Source organism: Hemicordylus capensis, chromosome 4 (assembly GCF_027244095.1).
Source record: "Hemicordylus capensis ecotype Gifberg chromosome 4, rHemCap1.1.pri, whole genome shotgun sequence".
Taxonomy (NCBI): Eukaryota; Metazoa; Chordata; class Lepidosauria; order Squamata; family Cordylidae; genus Hemicordylus; species Hemicordylus capensis.
The window spans coordinates 28,420,589-28,437,656 of NC_069660.1; the positions used below are offsets into that span (position 1 = coordinate 28,420,589).

Below are 17,068 nucleotides of genomic sequence, written 5' to 3' on the forward strand. Positions count from 1 at the left end.
GATAGGAGAGATGTGAAAATCACTTCCCCCTCTCCCTTCGTGTCCAGTTTGCTGCACCTGGAGCTTTCCCAGACATCAGGCTTTACTGCAGGTTTACTGCAAGGCTTTACTGAAACTTCAAATTTGTCCAAAAAACCCAGTGCAAAAAGTGGATTTTTTTTTTTAACCCCAGACATAAATTGGGCTAGGCTCTAATGCGCAGTGAAAAACCTGAATCGTGTGTGAAGTGCTCCCCAATATCTCTCACAGACTTCGGCACGAATCCAGTCGATGTGTGAACACGTTAAAAAAGCATTATTTAGCCCTGTATCTTAATAGCCACACAGCTGAGGGATGGCATACAAAACTGGAGGTAGCTTTGAAGAGCCTCTCCATTCATGGTTGTATTCCTCCACTTTCAGTGATGCTGACAGAGGACCTGCAGCATCCCGGGAGGATGAAGAAAATTAAGAAGCTGAAAGGCCAGCGACTGAACCAGCTACAGCCCCTGCCACAGACTCTGCAGCTCCTTGCACTTCTGCAACTCGATGAAAACCACCGTGTAGGCAAAGCAGCCACATCATGCCTTTCTCGTGCAGCAGCCAATCGGAAATTCAGGGAAAAGGTACCCGCTCTCCTCCCTTCCCCGGTATTTTGTACATTCACTCCCCTGGCATTTAGCAGATGAGGAATAGCTGCCTGTGTTTACCCTGGAGAAGGCCAAGCGGAGCTACGACAGCCATCTCCAGATATCTGCCTTTGGAGTAGCTTTTCAGGATTGATCTGACACTTGCAAGCTATGCAAGGGGTGTCTTGCCTTGCAGTCATCGCAAAGCTTGCAGGAAGCATGCGGCAACCTTCCCACTTTCCTGTCCCGCTGCCACTTTCAAAGCTTTCAGGGGCTGGTTCTGAAAGAGGACTGGCCCCCACACTCCCAGGGGCATGGGGCAAGGCAGCACCTTGGACTGCCCCCAAGTTGTTACTTCCTAGCCAACTTGTTCTCTACTTCCCACCGCCTTCTGTCTCTTCTCTGGAGTACATAGGAAGCTGCCATATACTAAGTCAGACCATTGGTCTATCTAGCTCTGTATTGTCTGCACAGACTGGCAGCGGCTTCTCCAAGGTTGCAGGCAGGAATCTCTCTCAGCCCTATATTGGAGAAGGCAGGGAGGGAACTTGGAACCTTCTGCTCTTCCCAGAGCAGCTCCATTCCCTGAGGGAAATACCTTACAGAGCTCACACTTCTAGTCTCCCATTCATATGCAACCAGGGCAGACCCTGCTTAGCTAAGGGGACAAGTCATGCTTGCTACCAGAATTCCAGCTCTCCTCGTATGCAGACTAGCACTTGGTACGGTTGCAATGAAGGCCTTGGAAAGGATATTTAGATGCCGTGATATGTCTATACCTACAAAGATTAGAATCATTCGGATAATGGTTTTCCCATGACACTCTATGGATGCGAAAGCTTTCTCCTCCAAGGAAGAGGAGGGAGAGCAAGGGGGGTGCAAATCACCCCCTTCTGGGGGCTGGATTTGGTCTTAGGCTTACTGGGTTCCAACATCTGATTGATTGATTGATTAAGTGCTGTCAAGTTGGTGTTGACTCTTAGCGACCACATAGATCTCTCCAGGATTATCTATCTTAAACTTGGCCTTTAAGGTCTCTCAGTGGTACATTCATTGCTGTCATAATTGAGTCCATCCACCTTGCTGCTGGTCATCCTCTTCTCTTTCCTTCGACTTTTCCCAGCGTTGTAGACTTCTCAAGGGAGCTGGGTTTTTGCATAATGTGTCTGAAGTATGATAGTGTTTGAGCCTGGTCATTTGTGCCTCTAGTGAAAATTCTGGGTTGATTTGTTCTATAGTCCATTTGTTTGTTTTCCTGGCTGTCCATGGTATCCTCAAAAGTCTTCCCCAGCACCAAAGTTCAAAAGCGTCAGTTCTTTTTAAAAATCTTGCTTCTTTAAAGTGCAGCTTTCGCATCCATAGAATGTCACGGGGAAAACCATTGTCTGAATGATTCTAATCTTTGTAAGTGTAGACACGTTACGGCATCTAAATATCCTTTCCAAGACCTTCATTGCAACCCTACCAAGTCCTAGTCTGCGGTGTATTTCTTGACTGCTGGATCCTTTACTGTTGATGGTCGATGCTAAAAGGCAGAAGCTACCCACCACTTCAGTGTCTTCATTATCAGTTCTGAGGCTGGTTGCCATACCCAGATGTCATGCCCAATCCTAGATGCCAACATCTAGGCTTGATCTGGTTGGCAGTATACAATATTGATTGACTGATTGATTGTTAAATTTATATACCGCCTTTCATTAAAGCAATCCCAAGGCGGTTTACAGCAAAAAATTTAAACACAAGATGGTAAAAAAGACACAATTAAAATATTAAGTGAAAAAAATATTAAACAAATCTGATTAAAAATTTAAAACAAAAGCATAAAAGCAATACAGACTATAAAGAGCAGCAGCAGAGAATCAAATAAATGCCTGGGCAAAAAGCCAAAGTTTTGCACTTTTTCTAAAAGCTGTGATGGAGGCCGAGGAGCGAATAGCCACTGAGAGAGCATTCCAGAGTCTGAGGGCAGCAACAGAGAAGGCCCTGTCCCACGTGCATGACAACCGAGCCTCCCTCATTGTCGGCACCCGGAGCAGAGCCCCCTCAGATGACCTCGTCAAGTGGGCAGCAACCCTTGGGAGCAGGCGGTCCCTCAGGTATCCCGGGCCCAAACCGTTAAGGGCTTTAAAGGTCAAAACCAATATGATACTGTTAAGTGTCAGGTGTGTGTATGTATTTTCATCCAGGGTTGGGTGGGAGTTAAGTCACTTACCTTGCCATTATGAAAATAGGAGGCCAATATAGAGATCAGCATGTGTCTTATCCTGGGCACTCATTGGGGGGGGGGGGGTCCATGGACCAGGGTGCACTTGGGGAGGTAGTGATGATGATGGTTATTTTGTCTGGTACAACAGAAAATACATTTGGTAAAATGTTAACAACCGACAAAGTCATGGAATGTCTTCTTGTATTTTCCAGGCTCTTCTTTTTTACACAGATTTCTTAAGTAATGAGGATGCAAAATTACAGCAAGCCGCATGTCTGGCCCTCAAAAACCTCAGAGTGAGTGCCTTCAAAGTTCTTTCCTGGATTGTCGAGAGAGTTGACCATGCATGCAAAGTCACTTTTGTTTTGCAGGCAGCCAGCAGAGGGTGCAAGAGTCTCCAAAACTGGCATTAATACTGGATATTATTTTATTTTCTAAAGCCAAACTACTAAGACAGAGGTTTTCAAACTTAGGTCCCCAGATATTGTTGGACTACAACTGCTGTCATCCCCAGCCTTTGGTCATTATGGCTGGGGATGATAGGAGTTGTCGTCCAACAACATCTGGGGACCAAAGTTTGAGAATTCCTGTACGAAGACAAAATGCAGGGCACCAGTTTACACTTCCATGTTTCTGGGGTTGATTGTGGTGAATGGAAAGGAGTCAGTGGTTGATGGAGGATATGGAAAGGCATATCTAAACCTCATGTAACTAAACCTCTGTTCAGACAGTCAAGAAAAGGGACGCTAGACTCACAAGCAGAGTTGCAAGAGCACACTGACAAGCCCTAACCCAGGGCTGAGAAGCTCACACCTCTGTGCTCTTCATGCTTCTGGCATTTGTCTGGTGGCCATTGTGGCCAGGGGTGATGGCAATGGTAGTCCAGCAATACCTGGGGACCCAGGTTTAGAAATCGCCAGTCCCTGTATATATTTGTGAAAACATTTGCCAAGTGAGTGTTTTAGCCCTCATTGGGTCACAGGGCTTCTGTTGCACACACAGAACTGAGCACTGCAAAAGGTGCAGCGTCATTAACCCTTGGCCTTGAGTGCACATGCAGTTTGGTTTGCTTGGAATCTTTTAATGCTCAAGCAGATGTTCTGGCAATGCAGGCATACATTTTATTGGGGTTTGTGTCCATATTTCTAGTGGATTATACCTCTGGATTCTTCATTTGCCCTGTGTCAGTCCTCTTCTTTAAGATGCTGTTCTCTGTCTTGTGCTCAGTCTGGCTTTTAGCACTGTAATATGGTAAGGATGCATATTGCTGGTGCTATATAAGCTATGTTGATCTGAAGGTTTGGGTGTTGGTTAGCTTTTTCTTTTTTTAGATTTTGAATTAACAGAACTGTTTCATTGTATGAGGGAATGGAAAACCTGATGGAATTAGACTTCTAGCTAGTACAAGATTTGCTGGGAGGAGAGCTGGTCTTGTGGTGGCAAGCATGAATTGTCCGCTTTGCTAAGCAGGGTCCACCCTGGTTGCCTTTGAATGGTAGACTACATGTGAGCACTGTAAGATATTCCCCTTAGGGGATGGGGCTGCTCTGGGAAGAGCATGTCCCAAGTCAGACCATTGGGCCATCTAGCCCAGGATTGTCTTCCCAGACTGGCAGCGGCTTCTCCAAGGTTGCAGGCAGGAGTCTCTCTCAGCTCTATCTTGGAGATGCCAGGGAGGGAACTTGGAACCTAGATGCTCTTCCCAGAGCGGCTCCATCCCCTGAGGGGAATATCTGACAGTGCTCACACATCCATATGCAACCAGGATGGACCCAGATTAGCAAAGGGGACAAGTCATGCATTCTGCCACAAGACCAGCTCTCCTCTCCAGCTTAAACTATTTAAAACTATTAACAACAGCCATCAAGTTGCAGGGGATCTTAGCTGAATGGGACCTGGTTCTGATGAAGCATTGCAGGAGGAGCTTGGCCATGAGGACAGATGTTGAGCGATAGCAGAGCCTCACTTTAAGTAATACTGTGCTGTATGAAGGGTCATGGGGAATGCCTTCCAGCTGACTCTGGGAAAACAGCGCCTCAGAAGCACTAAAGAGCCCTTCTTTGCTGGGGTGCAGGCAGAAGCACGGCACTGGAGAGACACACTGGAGCAGAGGCCAAATTCGATGTCATAGGTATACTTGAGGGCTCTCCTGCTCTTCCCCAGGATTATCAACAGTCTCTCCCATGCCATAGGCTGACCACTAAGGAAATAAAGCATTGATGTTAGGCTGGGGAAACAGACTGAAATGATTAATAAGCTGCTGCTGCACTTTTTATTTTTTTTTAACAAAACAGGGCATCGAAAGTATAGAGCAAATTGCCAGATTGTGTCTCTCAGAAACAGAAGAAGTGCGGAATGCTGCCCGAGAAACGACTCTCTCGTTTGGTAAATGCTTCAACAATCTTTTGCCTAAGGATTTCTAAATGAGTGTGCATAGCAATTTTAAAAGGAGCAGCACCTCTCTTTGAGGCTGCGGTGCGGGGAATGATAGCTTGCAGAACTGATCTCTTCAAACTGTGTGAGTGGGTGACAAAATGGCAAATGCAATTCAAGGTAAGCATGTAAAGTGATGCATATTGGGTCAACCAACCCCCTGCCTGCCAATTTCACAATTCCACTGATGGAGTCTGAGCTGTCGGTGACTGACCAGGTCGTTATTCACACATGGCTTCATGCCGCAGGTATCTGAAGAGCGAATCTTCTTCGCAGCAGATTCACAGTTGTTTAATTTGGAGGATTAAATTGACAGTTCACATAGGGTCATCATCTCTCTGCAATCCCTGAAGATCTTTTTTCTGTGTGTGTTCCCACCGCTTGCTCCGGGCTTTTTATCCAACCAATTACAGGCAAGAGACCTTTTTTGTTGTCAATTTGTCAGAGGGAGCGAGAGTAGCACTCCATTCATTCAGGTTCCTCTCTCTCTCTCTCTCGCTCTCCCTCGCCCCCTCTCCTCCCTCCTAAGTACCGAATCAGGTTTTTTTTTAACCCCAGACATAATTCAGGCCAAGCAAGAATGCGCAGTAATTCTTAACAGTAATTCGGGGGGAAACAGAGTCCTGTCTGTACTGGTCCCTGATAGCCCAGAGACATTGGGGTAAATGCAGCTAATATGTGGACTGGCACACTCCAATCCAGAGGGGATTTGAAGTAAAAGCCCTGTCTGTAAAGCCTACAGGAGAGAGATCTTAGGGTTGTGGTGGACCGCTCCTTAAAAGTGTTGACAGTGTGCGGCAGCTGTGAAAAAGGCAAATTACTTTCTAGGGTTCTTTAGGAAGGGGATTGAAATATTATAATGCCCTTACACAAATCTATGGTGTGGCCACATTTGAAGTACTGTGTACAGTTCTGGTCACCATATCTTAAGACGGACACTGTAGAACTGGAAAAGGTGCGGAAGAGGGCAGCCGATCAGGGGCCTGGAGCACCTTCCTTATGAGGCAAGGCTACAACATTTGGGGTCTGGCTCAGTAGAAAGCAGCTTCCCATGTTCCTAGCAGCTGCCTGACTTACCAGTCAGTGCTGGCTCCTTCACAGACATAGGGTTGAACTTTTGCTGCCATGGCACTAGCAGTGAAGGCACCAGTGAAAAAAATATTTACGGAGTGTGGGGAGAGGAGGCAAATTGCATTTCTGGGGCAGGCAGTGTGAACTTTGTTCCACATGTGAGAATTGTGAATGGAAAACCATGGGTACTTCACACTGATGTGCCAATCCTAAATATAAAAAGAAGTGAGTCCATGAGGAACTGCCCTTTCTGTATAAAGGTAAAGTTGTGCCATCTAGTCGGTGTCGACTCCTGGCAACCACAGAGCTGTGTGGTTGTCTTTGGTAGGATTCAGGAGAGGTTTACCATTGCCTCCTCCCACACAGGATGAAATGATGCCTTTCAGCATCTCCCTATATCGCTGCTGCCCGATATAGGTGTTTCCCATAGTCTGGGAAACATACGAGTGGGGATTCGAACTGGCAACTTCTGGCTTGCTAGTCAAGTCATTTCCTGCTGCACCATTAGGTGGCCTGTATACCAGTGCTATAATTTATGTGTATATATTGAAGACCATTGCTTTTAAATATATTCTTTTAAACCCTGGCCGATCCCTATTCAGCTCAGTAAATACTTCAACTGCTAAATATGGCTTGGTTTTTTGAGAATTGCTGGTTGAGACACATCCTGAACTTTATGTGCGCAATAAAACATGTCCATGTGATTGAACTGGACATCACTGCAGATGTTATGAGCACCTGGAAGCTAAGTGGAGTTATGGAAGAACTGCTTTTATAGTTCATGAGCAATGGACTTCTGACCCCCCATGTTATCTGTCTCTTTCTGCACAGGTGAAAAAGGCAGACTGGCCTTTGAGAAAATGGACAAAATTTGTTGTGAACTGCGGGATACTATGTATCAAGAAGCTGAAATTGAAATTACAGTATTTTAACCAGTATCTCCTGGAGGGCCAGCTATTTTGCTCCGCCTACACTTCCTTTTATTAGCACACAAAAGGCTGCAGAGTGCAGAAGAGAGCTTATGAAGTATAAAGCGGTCTGAACTGAGCTTTAAGATCAACAAACATTAAGCCTGCTCTATATCTGGATTAATAAGGTATAGGCAAATCATGCACTGGGGTGCTGTGAAATATGGTCTCAGATTCGCCACATGAGGAAAAGAGACCAGAGCAGCTTCTTTTAAGACTGACAAGAGATTCACAAGAAGTTCAAGCCGAGGGAGGGGGTGGGTGGGAAACACCACTCAGGGAGTGTGGCGAGATGCACCAGTGCAGCAAGAACGCAACCTAACAGAACTTTCCAACTAACTGCAGTGGGGGGCTGGGGTGGCAATTTTCAACACCCTCCCCTCCCCCAGGAAGCCCTCTGTGCCACCCGAAAGTATCTGAGGGCTGTGCAGCAATAAAAGACCCATTTTAGGGTGGCGTAGGGGCTCTCTGGGGATAGGGAGGGTGTTGAAAATTGCCACTTCCCCAGTTCACAGACGCAGTTGGAAAGCCCCGTTAGACTTTCTCTTGCTGCATCTGTGCATCCTTGCTCTGAATGGCAGCCAATGCCACTAAAGGAGAGAGAGGCAGTATGGTGTAGTGGATGGAGCAACTGACTTGGACTGGGCAGGTCCAGCTCCCTATTCAAACTTGAGCCAGTCATGTATATTGTAGCCTAATGAACCTCACAGGGCTGTAAAGATTTAAAAAAAGCAGGGGGAAGCACTACCTATGACACCCTGAGATCCCTGGAGGAAATGTGTAAAAAGAAATGTAGTAACAATTAAAATGCAAAGGAGGCATCATAATTTTTACATTTATTCATTCAAGCATGTGGACTAAGACTTTCAAACACAGATTTCTAAAGTTATTCGCTTGAGTGGCTGGCACACTGCACAGCCTCCCACGTGCATTTATCGCAACACAGGCGCTGCTGCGTCTTCCTAATGCAAGTTGCAAAAGGACAACTTGTGCAAACACAGAAAGTGCGCAAGGAGACGGCCTCTGGAAATAATGGGCATGCAGTTGTCCAAGTCTTTGGCATTTGCACAAGCGTGTGCATTCGCATTAGCCATTAGGAAGGGGAAGCTGTGCCCACATTACGCGGAATGCATGGGGGAGGCTGTGTGGTATGTTAGCCGCTAAATGCCCTTGAAATCTCCTCCCAGTTGCCTTGTTGTGGTTACTGGAGAAAACAAATATGAAGACATTGGTGTCTTAGGCAAAGAAAAAGTAAAACATGGGGCCACTTCTGACTTCATGTCCTACTATGCAAAGTTAAACCCACATTCCATTATCTACCAACAGTAATGATAGAAATTGAGAAACTTTGCTCTTCCGTTGAGAACCCAATCTTGGGTTTTAGAGTAGTTTAGATCATAGCCAGGAACTACTCCTGCAGCTGCAATCTTTAACATGAGGTTACCCATAGAACTCAGTGAGACTTCAGAGAAAACATGGTTAGTTTAGGGCAGGCATCCCCAAACTGTGGCCCTCCAGACGTTGCTGAACTACAACTTCCAGCATACCCAGCCACAAAAAATTGTGTCTAGGGATGCTGGGAGTTGTAGTTCAGCAACATCTGGAGGGCCGCAGTTTGGGGATGCCTGGTTTAGGGCTATGAAGCCTACTTTGTGCCTACTGTGGCCAACAATGGCAGAAACAACTTTGAGTGCACGAGATGCTTTTTGCATTGATGATAGTGGGAAACACTCCGTGTGTGTGTGTGTGCGCGTGTGTATAGAGGCTCCTATCAGGGCCCTTGGTTTTTAATGTACATATTTGATACAGTATATTGCGCTTTATACTTTCTGGTATTTATTGCTGGGGTTGGTTTACATTTTTTAAAAAGAAGTTTATTAAAGTGTTAACTGTAATTGTGTTTTTCTTCCAACTGTCATTTGTATAAAACGCAGGGGATCCAGCATGTTGGAATACAGAAATTCCAATATTCCAAGATTTGATAATAGCAGAAGGCAGATACCAAAAGGAGTCACAGGAACAGCATCCAACTGGGGTTCTTGACCTTCGCAGTTCAGACTTACCCACTGCCTTGCAGGCTAGGAGGATCAGCTACATATTTCGTGTGGGTGAAATACCATGTAACATGCTGTGTGTCTTTCACTCAATGTGGCCATTGCTGCATCTTCCCAAGCTACGGAAGAGCAACCTGTGCAAATGCTGCAGTTGCACAAGGAGACTTGTGCGATTGTACAGGGAAAGAATGGCTGCGTGATTGCACAAATCCCCTGTGCAGTTCTGGCATTTCCAGAAGCACGCATTTCCAAACTTGCATTAGGAAGATGCAGCAGTGCATGCATTGCGCTAAACACACATGGACCATTGTACACTATATTAGCCTATTTGTCCTGTTTGAGAAGATACTGAAAAAATTGTAGCCTAGCACTTTCTTGTTAGACCTAACTCGCACTTGCTCCATGTCAACTACTATTACTATTGTTTATATACTGCTTTTCAGCACACAGGAAAGAAAGATTATTCCTCTCCCCCAAAAGGGCCCACAATTTTTTTTAAAAAAAGGAAGGTAGACATCAGCAACAGCCATAGAAAGGATGGTTTAAAACTTTTTTTAAAATTATATACCGCCCTTCCAAAAATGGTTCAGGGCAGTTTACATCAAAATAAAACCTATTAAAATCAAAACTAAATCAATTAAAATCATTTAAGCAAACATTAAAATTATTTAAAACCAACATTAAACATTTAAAAACCATAAATCTAATTAAAAGCCAAGATGAATAAATGTTTCTTTGGTGCCTTTTTAAAAGATTCTGGAGATGGGGAGGCTCTAATTTCAACAAAGAGCACATTCCAAAGGCCAGGAGCAGTAAAGGAGAACGCCCGTTCCCAAGGAGCCACCAAACAAGTTGGTGGGAACTGCAGATGAACCTCTCCAGATGATCTTAACAGGCGGTGGGGCTCATGGCGAAGAAAACGTTCTCTTAAATATCCAGGGGCTAAGCAGTTTAGGGCTTTAGAGATAATAACCAACACTTTGTATTTTGCCCAGAAATGTATTGGCAGCCAGTGTAGTTCCTTCAACACAGGAGTAATATGGTCTCTCCTAGTTGACCCAGAGACTAACCTGGCTGCTGCATTCTGGATCAACTGCAGTTTCCGGACTGCATACAAAGGCAGCCCCAGATAAAGCTCATTGAAGTAATCCAGCCTAGAGGTTACCAGATGTACCAACATTTTCAGGTCGTTAATCTCAAGAATTGGATACAGCTGGTGTATCAGCCGAAGCTGATAAAAAGCACCTCTGGCCACTGCCTCAACCTGGGACACCAGGGAGAGGTTGGGATCCAGAAGCACCCCCAGATTGTCACCTGTTCCTTCCAGGGGAGCGTGACCCCATCCAGAACTGGCAGATCAAAACCATCTCCCGAATTCTGACCCTGCACAATAAGTACCTCCATCTTATCTGGATTCAGCCTAAAGTTTGTTTCCCCTCATCCAGCCCATTACTGCCTACAGGCAGGCATTTAGGGAGGTTATGCATTCTCCCAGTGATGCTGATATGGAGAAATAGATTTGAGTGTCATCAGCATACTGATAACACCCTGCACCAAATCTCCTGATGCTCTCTCCCAGCAGTTTCATGTAGATGTTAAACAACGTCGGAGACAATATGGAGCCCTGAGGGACACTATACAAAACTGCAGATTTTGAAGAACAACAGTCTCCAAGAGATACCATCTGGAATCTGCCCATGAGGTAGGATCTAGTCTGACACATAACGCTAAACTAGATAGACCTTTCATCTTACTCAGCAGACTTGCTCCTGTAAGAGTTACCCCTGCTAACTGAGCAAAGAGACACCTTTTAAAATGGTGATTGTTTTATATTTAGCAACTGTCCTTTTCCAGCCCCAGCACAGCACCCCTTCAGTGGTGGTTGTTGGTGTCTACCTTAGGTTTCTTTTTAGATTGTGAGCCCTTTTGGAATAGAGTCATCTTATTCAATATTTATTTTTCTGTTTAAGTGCTTGGAGTACATTTGTTGAAAAGTTATCTATCATCTATCTATCCAGAAGCATTTTTTCCATCTTTCACCATACATATGGTTATCCTGCCATTCACACTCAAAGACACTCAAAGCATTTCTTCACTATAGAAGCCATTCACAAGAGTGGGGTGACTAGGCTGCTTCTGAAAACAGCCTTGCAGTCTACCACGGGGACTGCTTATAGCAGCTAAACACACAAGGACAGACTTGCTCAAAGGCGAATGCTGACAGCAAGACTTACTTATGACAGGCAGGTGGAAGAGAGACTGATGCCGCTTCTCCTTCCTTCCCAATGCAAAATCCCCACTGCAGCTATGGAAGGAGGCAAAGTTGGCTGCCATTTGGGGTGGGGTTGTGATCTCTACCAAGAATTTTTTTTGGGGGGGGGGGTAAAAGCCTGTTGCACAAGTCTTTGCTCTTATTCCTTTCGCTCAACATGGAGACCAGATGACGTGCTCATTTCCTGCAGCGCTTAATACAGCCCTAGATGTTGATGTGCTAACCAGTAGGCAACAGTTTTACATTATAGTAAAAGTAACAGTTTTATATTATAGTCAAGGGGCACAACAGCCATTCAGACAAGACAGAAGCCAGCTTTGGCCTAACAGCTTGCAGCCAGGCACTGCATATAAAGTTTTTGTCCTATGTCCTTTCCCCAATGTCCATGATCCTACGCATGTTTTCTCAGAAGCAAGTTCCAGTCTGTTCAATGGGACTGATTTCAAAGTAAATATGTATAGGATTGCAGGCTAAGCGCCAAACTAGATGATGCATTGAACATGCAGCTGTTGTAAAATAGGGCATGCAGTTCCCTTCTCCAAAAGGTCTAGGACAATTTAACCCATACTTGCATCCCTGCTCCACACCGTTTGCTAATGTGACAAAGGAATGCAAAACACCCTGCTAAATTGCCCTAGGCTTTTCTTGGGGGCAGGGGAAAGAGAAGAGAGAAGTTGCTGGTTTTGGCAGTAGTATTATATTTACTTTATCATGAGGCCCCACCCTTAAACAAAGGTGCAGTTCAGAAGAAACTTAGTTTGAATGGCTGAATGTGTAGTCCCTGCAACTGCAATAAGAGAGGAAGTGAAAAAAGATTCAGACACATGTTCTTTACAAAAGAAGTTTATTGTTGCAGCTAAAATGAAAACTGAAATTCTGCATGAGAAGTTGAAAAACTGTACAGTTTTACTGAAACTGTGAAGTCATTGCAGCGTCTTACACAAAAGACAATATACCTGAAAATGTATTATACCAAAACATTTAGCTTGTTTTTTAAATTTTATTTTTTTTAAAAAAGTTCTCTATGGCAATCTGTAAAAAAGAAAGACCTGATGAGTAAATATTTGCTTAAGGCATATAGCAGAGCAGCTCACTAACTTCCTAACAAGTTTAAACATGGATATTTTTTTTCCATTCCCCGCCCCCCCGCCAAGAATAGGTTAACCAATACATCCACTTTGAAATGCTACTGTATATACACACCCAAACTACTACATACATATACTGGACATCAAAACAAAATGCTTACAGTTCAGCATTATAAGCCTTACACACACCTCACTGGGCTTTACTAGGGCATTCTACTGTATGTTTTCACTACAGTACAAGTCTCTCTCAAGTTCAAATAGGTAAAAGGCAAATAGTTACACTGGCTGGTCTAAGGGGACATGGTAGCTGGAGCTGATTTCCCCTGCCCCTCTCTGGATAGCGAGAGAGATCTTTACTTCTTCCTGGCTGAAGGGTTGCAAGGATAGTACAATCAAGTCACTGTGGATTCTAAGGAGACACATTCTGAATTCAACCATTTTCCTCTATGAGGAAGATTATGGTTCATTTATCACTTATTTTCAAGAGCTTTGATTTTTTAAAAAAATCCCTATATGAAACAAAGCACAGACTTTGGTTCTACTGACCTTTGCAGAACATGGCTTTCTGGGTGTTTTGGCAAGCCAGCTCAATGTTATCAGGGAAACTTAGGTTTCAGCTATTTGCTGCAGAAAACTCCTGTGTGAGTTTGTGTGTGCGCGCACGTGAGGTGTGAATATGACTTTGTACACACTCTGGAATGTTTGTACTATACTTACTCAGCTGAAATGAGTGATACACAACTGGGTTACATGGCATATGTATAAATCTGAATAGAAAGTCATGCCAAATATTAGGCAAGGTACAGGTTACCTGTTTTTTTTGTTTTTTTAAAGAGAAAACACACACACACACACACACACACCTCTACCAATCTATTGGCTGAATGAAGACACTTCAGCGACACCCTTGGAACCACAGCCATTTAAATGATCAGATCATGCAAGTATAATCTGGGCACATCAGTAAGCAGAAATATAAGTTTGTTTCACCTTTCAAGTGCATGGTTTTTGATCCGGACACTTTTAGGAGACCTTATACATGCATTTGAATAAAAATGGGGTACAAATGTTGCTTCTGAACAATATCATATTGAATGAGTGTGATGGGGACAAAGCAATCACATACCATATCATAAAATACACAGATGAGCCATTATATATTATACCATTTTCTATACTCATATCAGTATTTTTCATGTTTCCAATATTATTACTAAATATTGACTGCTTAACAATATTCCTTCTTCCAAATTCTTCTCTGATCAGTCTCACAGGTAACTTTTTTGTAAGATTCCCAGTACTACCTGAGGATTTTTGTTATTGTACTTTTTGAAAGCCCTTTATGCAAGCTTAACTTTTATTACCAAGACTCTTAATTAACACCTCATTGGTTCTTGGGGAAAAGTGGGGGAGAGCAAAAATTTGCAAGAGTGAAGAATAGAAATAAATATGGAGTGAAAAGTCTATTACGTAATATATTTTTTAAAAGGGAAGATGGTAGTTAAGTGCTATATAAAACTAGAATGAAGAATTTTCAAAGCACTGATTAGTCTCACTGTAGATCAGCTGTCATGGTTTTACTTTTAATAACTACAAACTTAATGAATGTATTTATCTCTGCTCTGTAGGTAAAGAATTTCTATTTTTATTTGGGGTGCTCACAAAAAAAGGGGTTGACAAAGTCAGCCTTACTACTCAAGTCAAATGGTCTATCTAGCAAAATAAAACAAATCATGATTGATCAAATTTCTACCTTCTTAGCAGCAATGGTCACTTAAGCTAGGCTGTGCCAAAAACAAAAAACCTCAAATCATCATCCGATGGAACCACTTACAACTGGGAAGGGACCATGAATCTGTTCTGAATTAGGGTAGCAGGCCCTTTTCTAAAGCAACTGAAGACTCAGACACCTAAGACCGGCTACTGAACAGCATGATCTTAAACCAAACAAAAGCCAATCTTGAATTCCACCCCCCTCTCCCGCAAACAAAAAGTCAACAAAACTAAAAACCACAAACGCAGCGGCTTGCATCTTGACTAGTTTCTAGTCATTTAATGGTGGCTCTTATTGCCACTTCTGTTGACCTTCTCTTTAAAAGAAAGTTGCTCCCAACATTCGCTACTGGAGACTTAATGAGAAACATCCCTAATGATGCTCTGTGATACAGAGGAGCTATTATAACATAGGTTTTAAAAACTAATTCTAATCTGAACACAAAGCACATTCTTCATGTGGCAAGTCTAGAGTGAAACTGCATTTTACATTCCAAATAATCAGGCTTTAAAAGGGTCCTTTTAAAAACTAACACTTTGAAGCAATTGGTAAATGCTGGTGGACATGTGTTGGTGGCATTTCCCTTCCCCTATCACCAAGGCTATATAGAAGAACAACTTTTAAGAAGAGATGGTACAATGCAATAGGCATATGTGTGCAAGGAGAGTACAACAGAAGATTTGCAACAGGTGGTGGTGGTGGTGGAATACAATTCATTTTATCCAAAAAGGAAGGAGAAAACAGTAGTAGAATTTGGCCTGATGGGATGCCCTGAGCAATAGCAGATGTCCGTTATAACAGACATAAAGAAACCAAGAATCTATTTGAGAATGGTTAACTCAAGGGAAGGCAGATCCATATAATCTACACTGCCAAAAAACCTGACCAAAAGAAACCCAAAAAAACCTCAGGGTGCCATCCAACTGGGGTGTGCGGTGGGGGCTACTATACAATCTCTATTCATTCACTGGGGCTTCTGAGCAGCAGCCACTGATTTAATAGAGGTGGCACAGAAGTGGTTCTTTAGAGACTGAACCCTCAGTCTTTAGAAGGCAGGTGGGAAAGAGCTCTTCCCTTTCAAAAAGGTGTACATTCGTCAGGGGTGTGTGTATATGTGGGTGGGTATGGGTGTGTAGTGGTTTTGTTATTGTTAAGTATCCAATTATGTATTTGGTTACAAACACTTGGAGAATACAAGCAACTTTCACTTGTGCCTAGTTTCTTTTTCTGAAAAAACACTGAACAAAAACCAGCTTTAAGAGACTAAAAAAAACAACAATGTGTTGTAAACTCTTATTATTCCATTAAAAAAAAAAAGGAAAAATAATGAAAAACAAAAACAAAACACAAGACTTATTTGGCATATTCTCTGCTTACTCCTGAATATCTTAAGGCCCTGAGATTAGAATATTTTATTCTTGGGACCATAGGGCTAAAATTAAACCCTAGTGCATCAATTATCTCTTTAAGCCCTAACCAAAGTTCCAGCTTCTCAAACTTAAAGATATACTTCCACTGGAGCAAGGCTTGGATGCCCCCTCTAGCTTTTATAGAAACAGGTTAAACACCGGTCAAGTTACTGGCGTTTTCAGTACCATCGCTGGCATGTCCATCAATGAAAACATACCCTGTAACAGAGGTATGCTCCTGCTGTGAGGACAGTAAACATGCAGATGTTGACCAGGAACGGTTTCCAAGTTGTCATCATGTTCTCGTCATCCTCTTCTTCTGGCTTCGGCAACTCTTCACTGTGTGGTGAAGTGTCAACAGTTCTCTTCCTAAGCTCAGTATCTTGATTAGTGCTGTGGAACAACAGTAAATGTACAGATCAGATCAGCCACCTGTGAAAAGGAGCTGCAACAGAATGGGCTGGAGCATGCCAATATTTGGCAGACACCGATTTTGATCACAGAAGTGATTGTGGGCTTATGGCCCGAGACAAGCACACAGGACAAAAGGTGAAGGAAGAATTTTGATGAAGAAATTTTGACGAAGAAAAGCAATGGAGGGAATGAACTAACTGGTAGAAAATGGGTTATCACCGGTCCAGGAAAGGTCTTACAAAGAGAGCAAGCTTTTCCAGCCACAGAAGGCAGTTTGGCAGAAGGGGCAGAATTTACTTCACTTAAATGATGAACTGTCATAGACCTTTCTAATACACACATCAATCATATTGCTTTGGGCAGAAATCAGTGCTACATTTGCACATTCTCAACTACTGACAGCTGATAAGGGCATTTAAGCTGACCAAAATAGAACATCAAACTTTAAGGGATCTCTGATTCAACTGCAAAGATGCCCATAAAAGTACTGAAGGCACAGAGACAGGGAAAGGCTTGAACCATAACTGATGAATGAAAACCACACCCTAATTTAATCAAAAAGTGATACAAGGCCCATTCACATGTTATGTTCAACACTCTTACGAGTGTACAGTGTACCCAGGTACAAATCTGTACACAGGTACAGTCATTCATATATTATGCTGAACACAGGTAAAGAAGTATACTTTCTATCTCTACCATGCATTGAATGGGCCTGTTCACTTTTAAAATGAACACGGGTAGAGTCATTCACAGAAACATGTGTGAGCAT

The 17,068-nt window shown here is 43.3% G+C and overlaps 2 protein-coding genes across 12 annotated transcripts in view; one reads left to right on the plus strand and one right to left on the minus strand.

The window, feature by feature from the left end:
• Positions 1-9,180, plus strand: part of RIPOR3 (RIPOR family member 3) — a 156,868-nt gene extending 147,688 nt beyond the window's left edge. For all 10 annotated transcript variants that reach the window (XM_053250826.1, XM_053250823.1, XM_053250824.1 and 7 more), the window contains 4 exons: positions 402-604; positions 3,026-3,109; positions 5,108-5,198; positions 7,149-9,180. In XM_053250826.1, coding sequence (XP_053106801.1) covers positions 402-604; positions 3,026-3,109; positions 5,108-5,198; positions 7,149-7,249 — 479 coding nt within the window. In that variant the 3' untranslated portion in view covers positions 7,250-9,180. The remainder of the gene's footprint in view (positions 1-401; positions 605-3,025; positions 3,110-5,107; positions 5,199-7,148) is intronic.
• A 3,258-nt stretch (positions 9,181-12,438) lies between these two features.
• PTPN1 (protein tyrosine phosphatase non-receptor type 1) overlaps positions 12,439-17,068 on the minus strand; it is a 93,880-nt gene continuing 89,250 nt past the window's right edge. For both annotated transcript variants that reach the window (XM_053247613.1, XM_053247614.1), the window contains one exon: positions 12,439-16,275. In XM_053247613.1, coding sequence (XP_053103588.1) covers positions 16,086-16,275 — 190 coding nt within the window. In that variant the 3' untranslated portion in view covers positions 12,439-16,085. The remainder of the gene's footprint in view (positions 16,276-17,068) is intronic.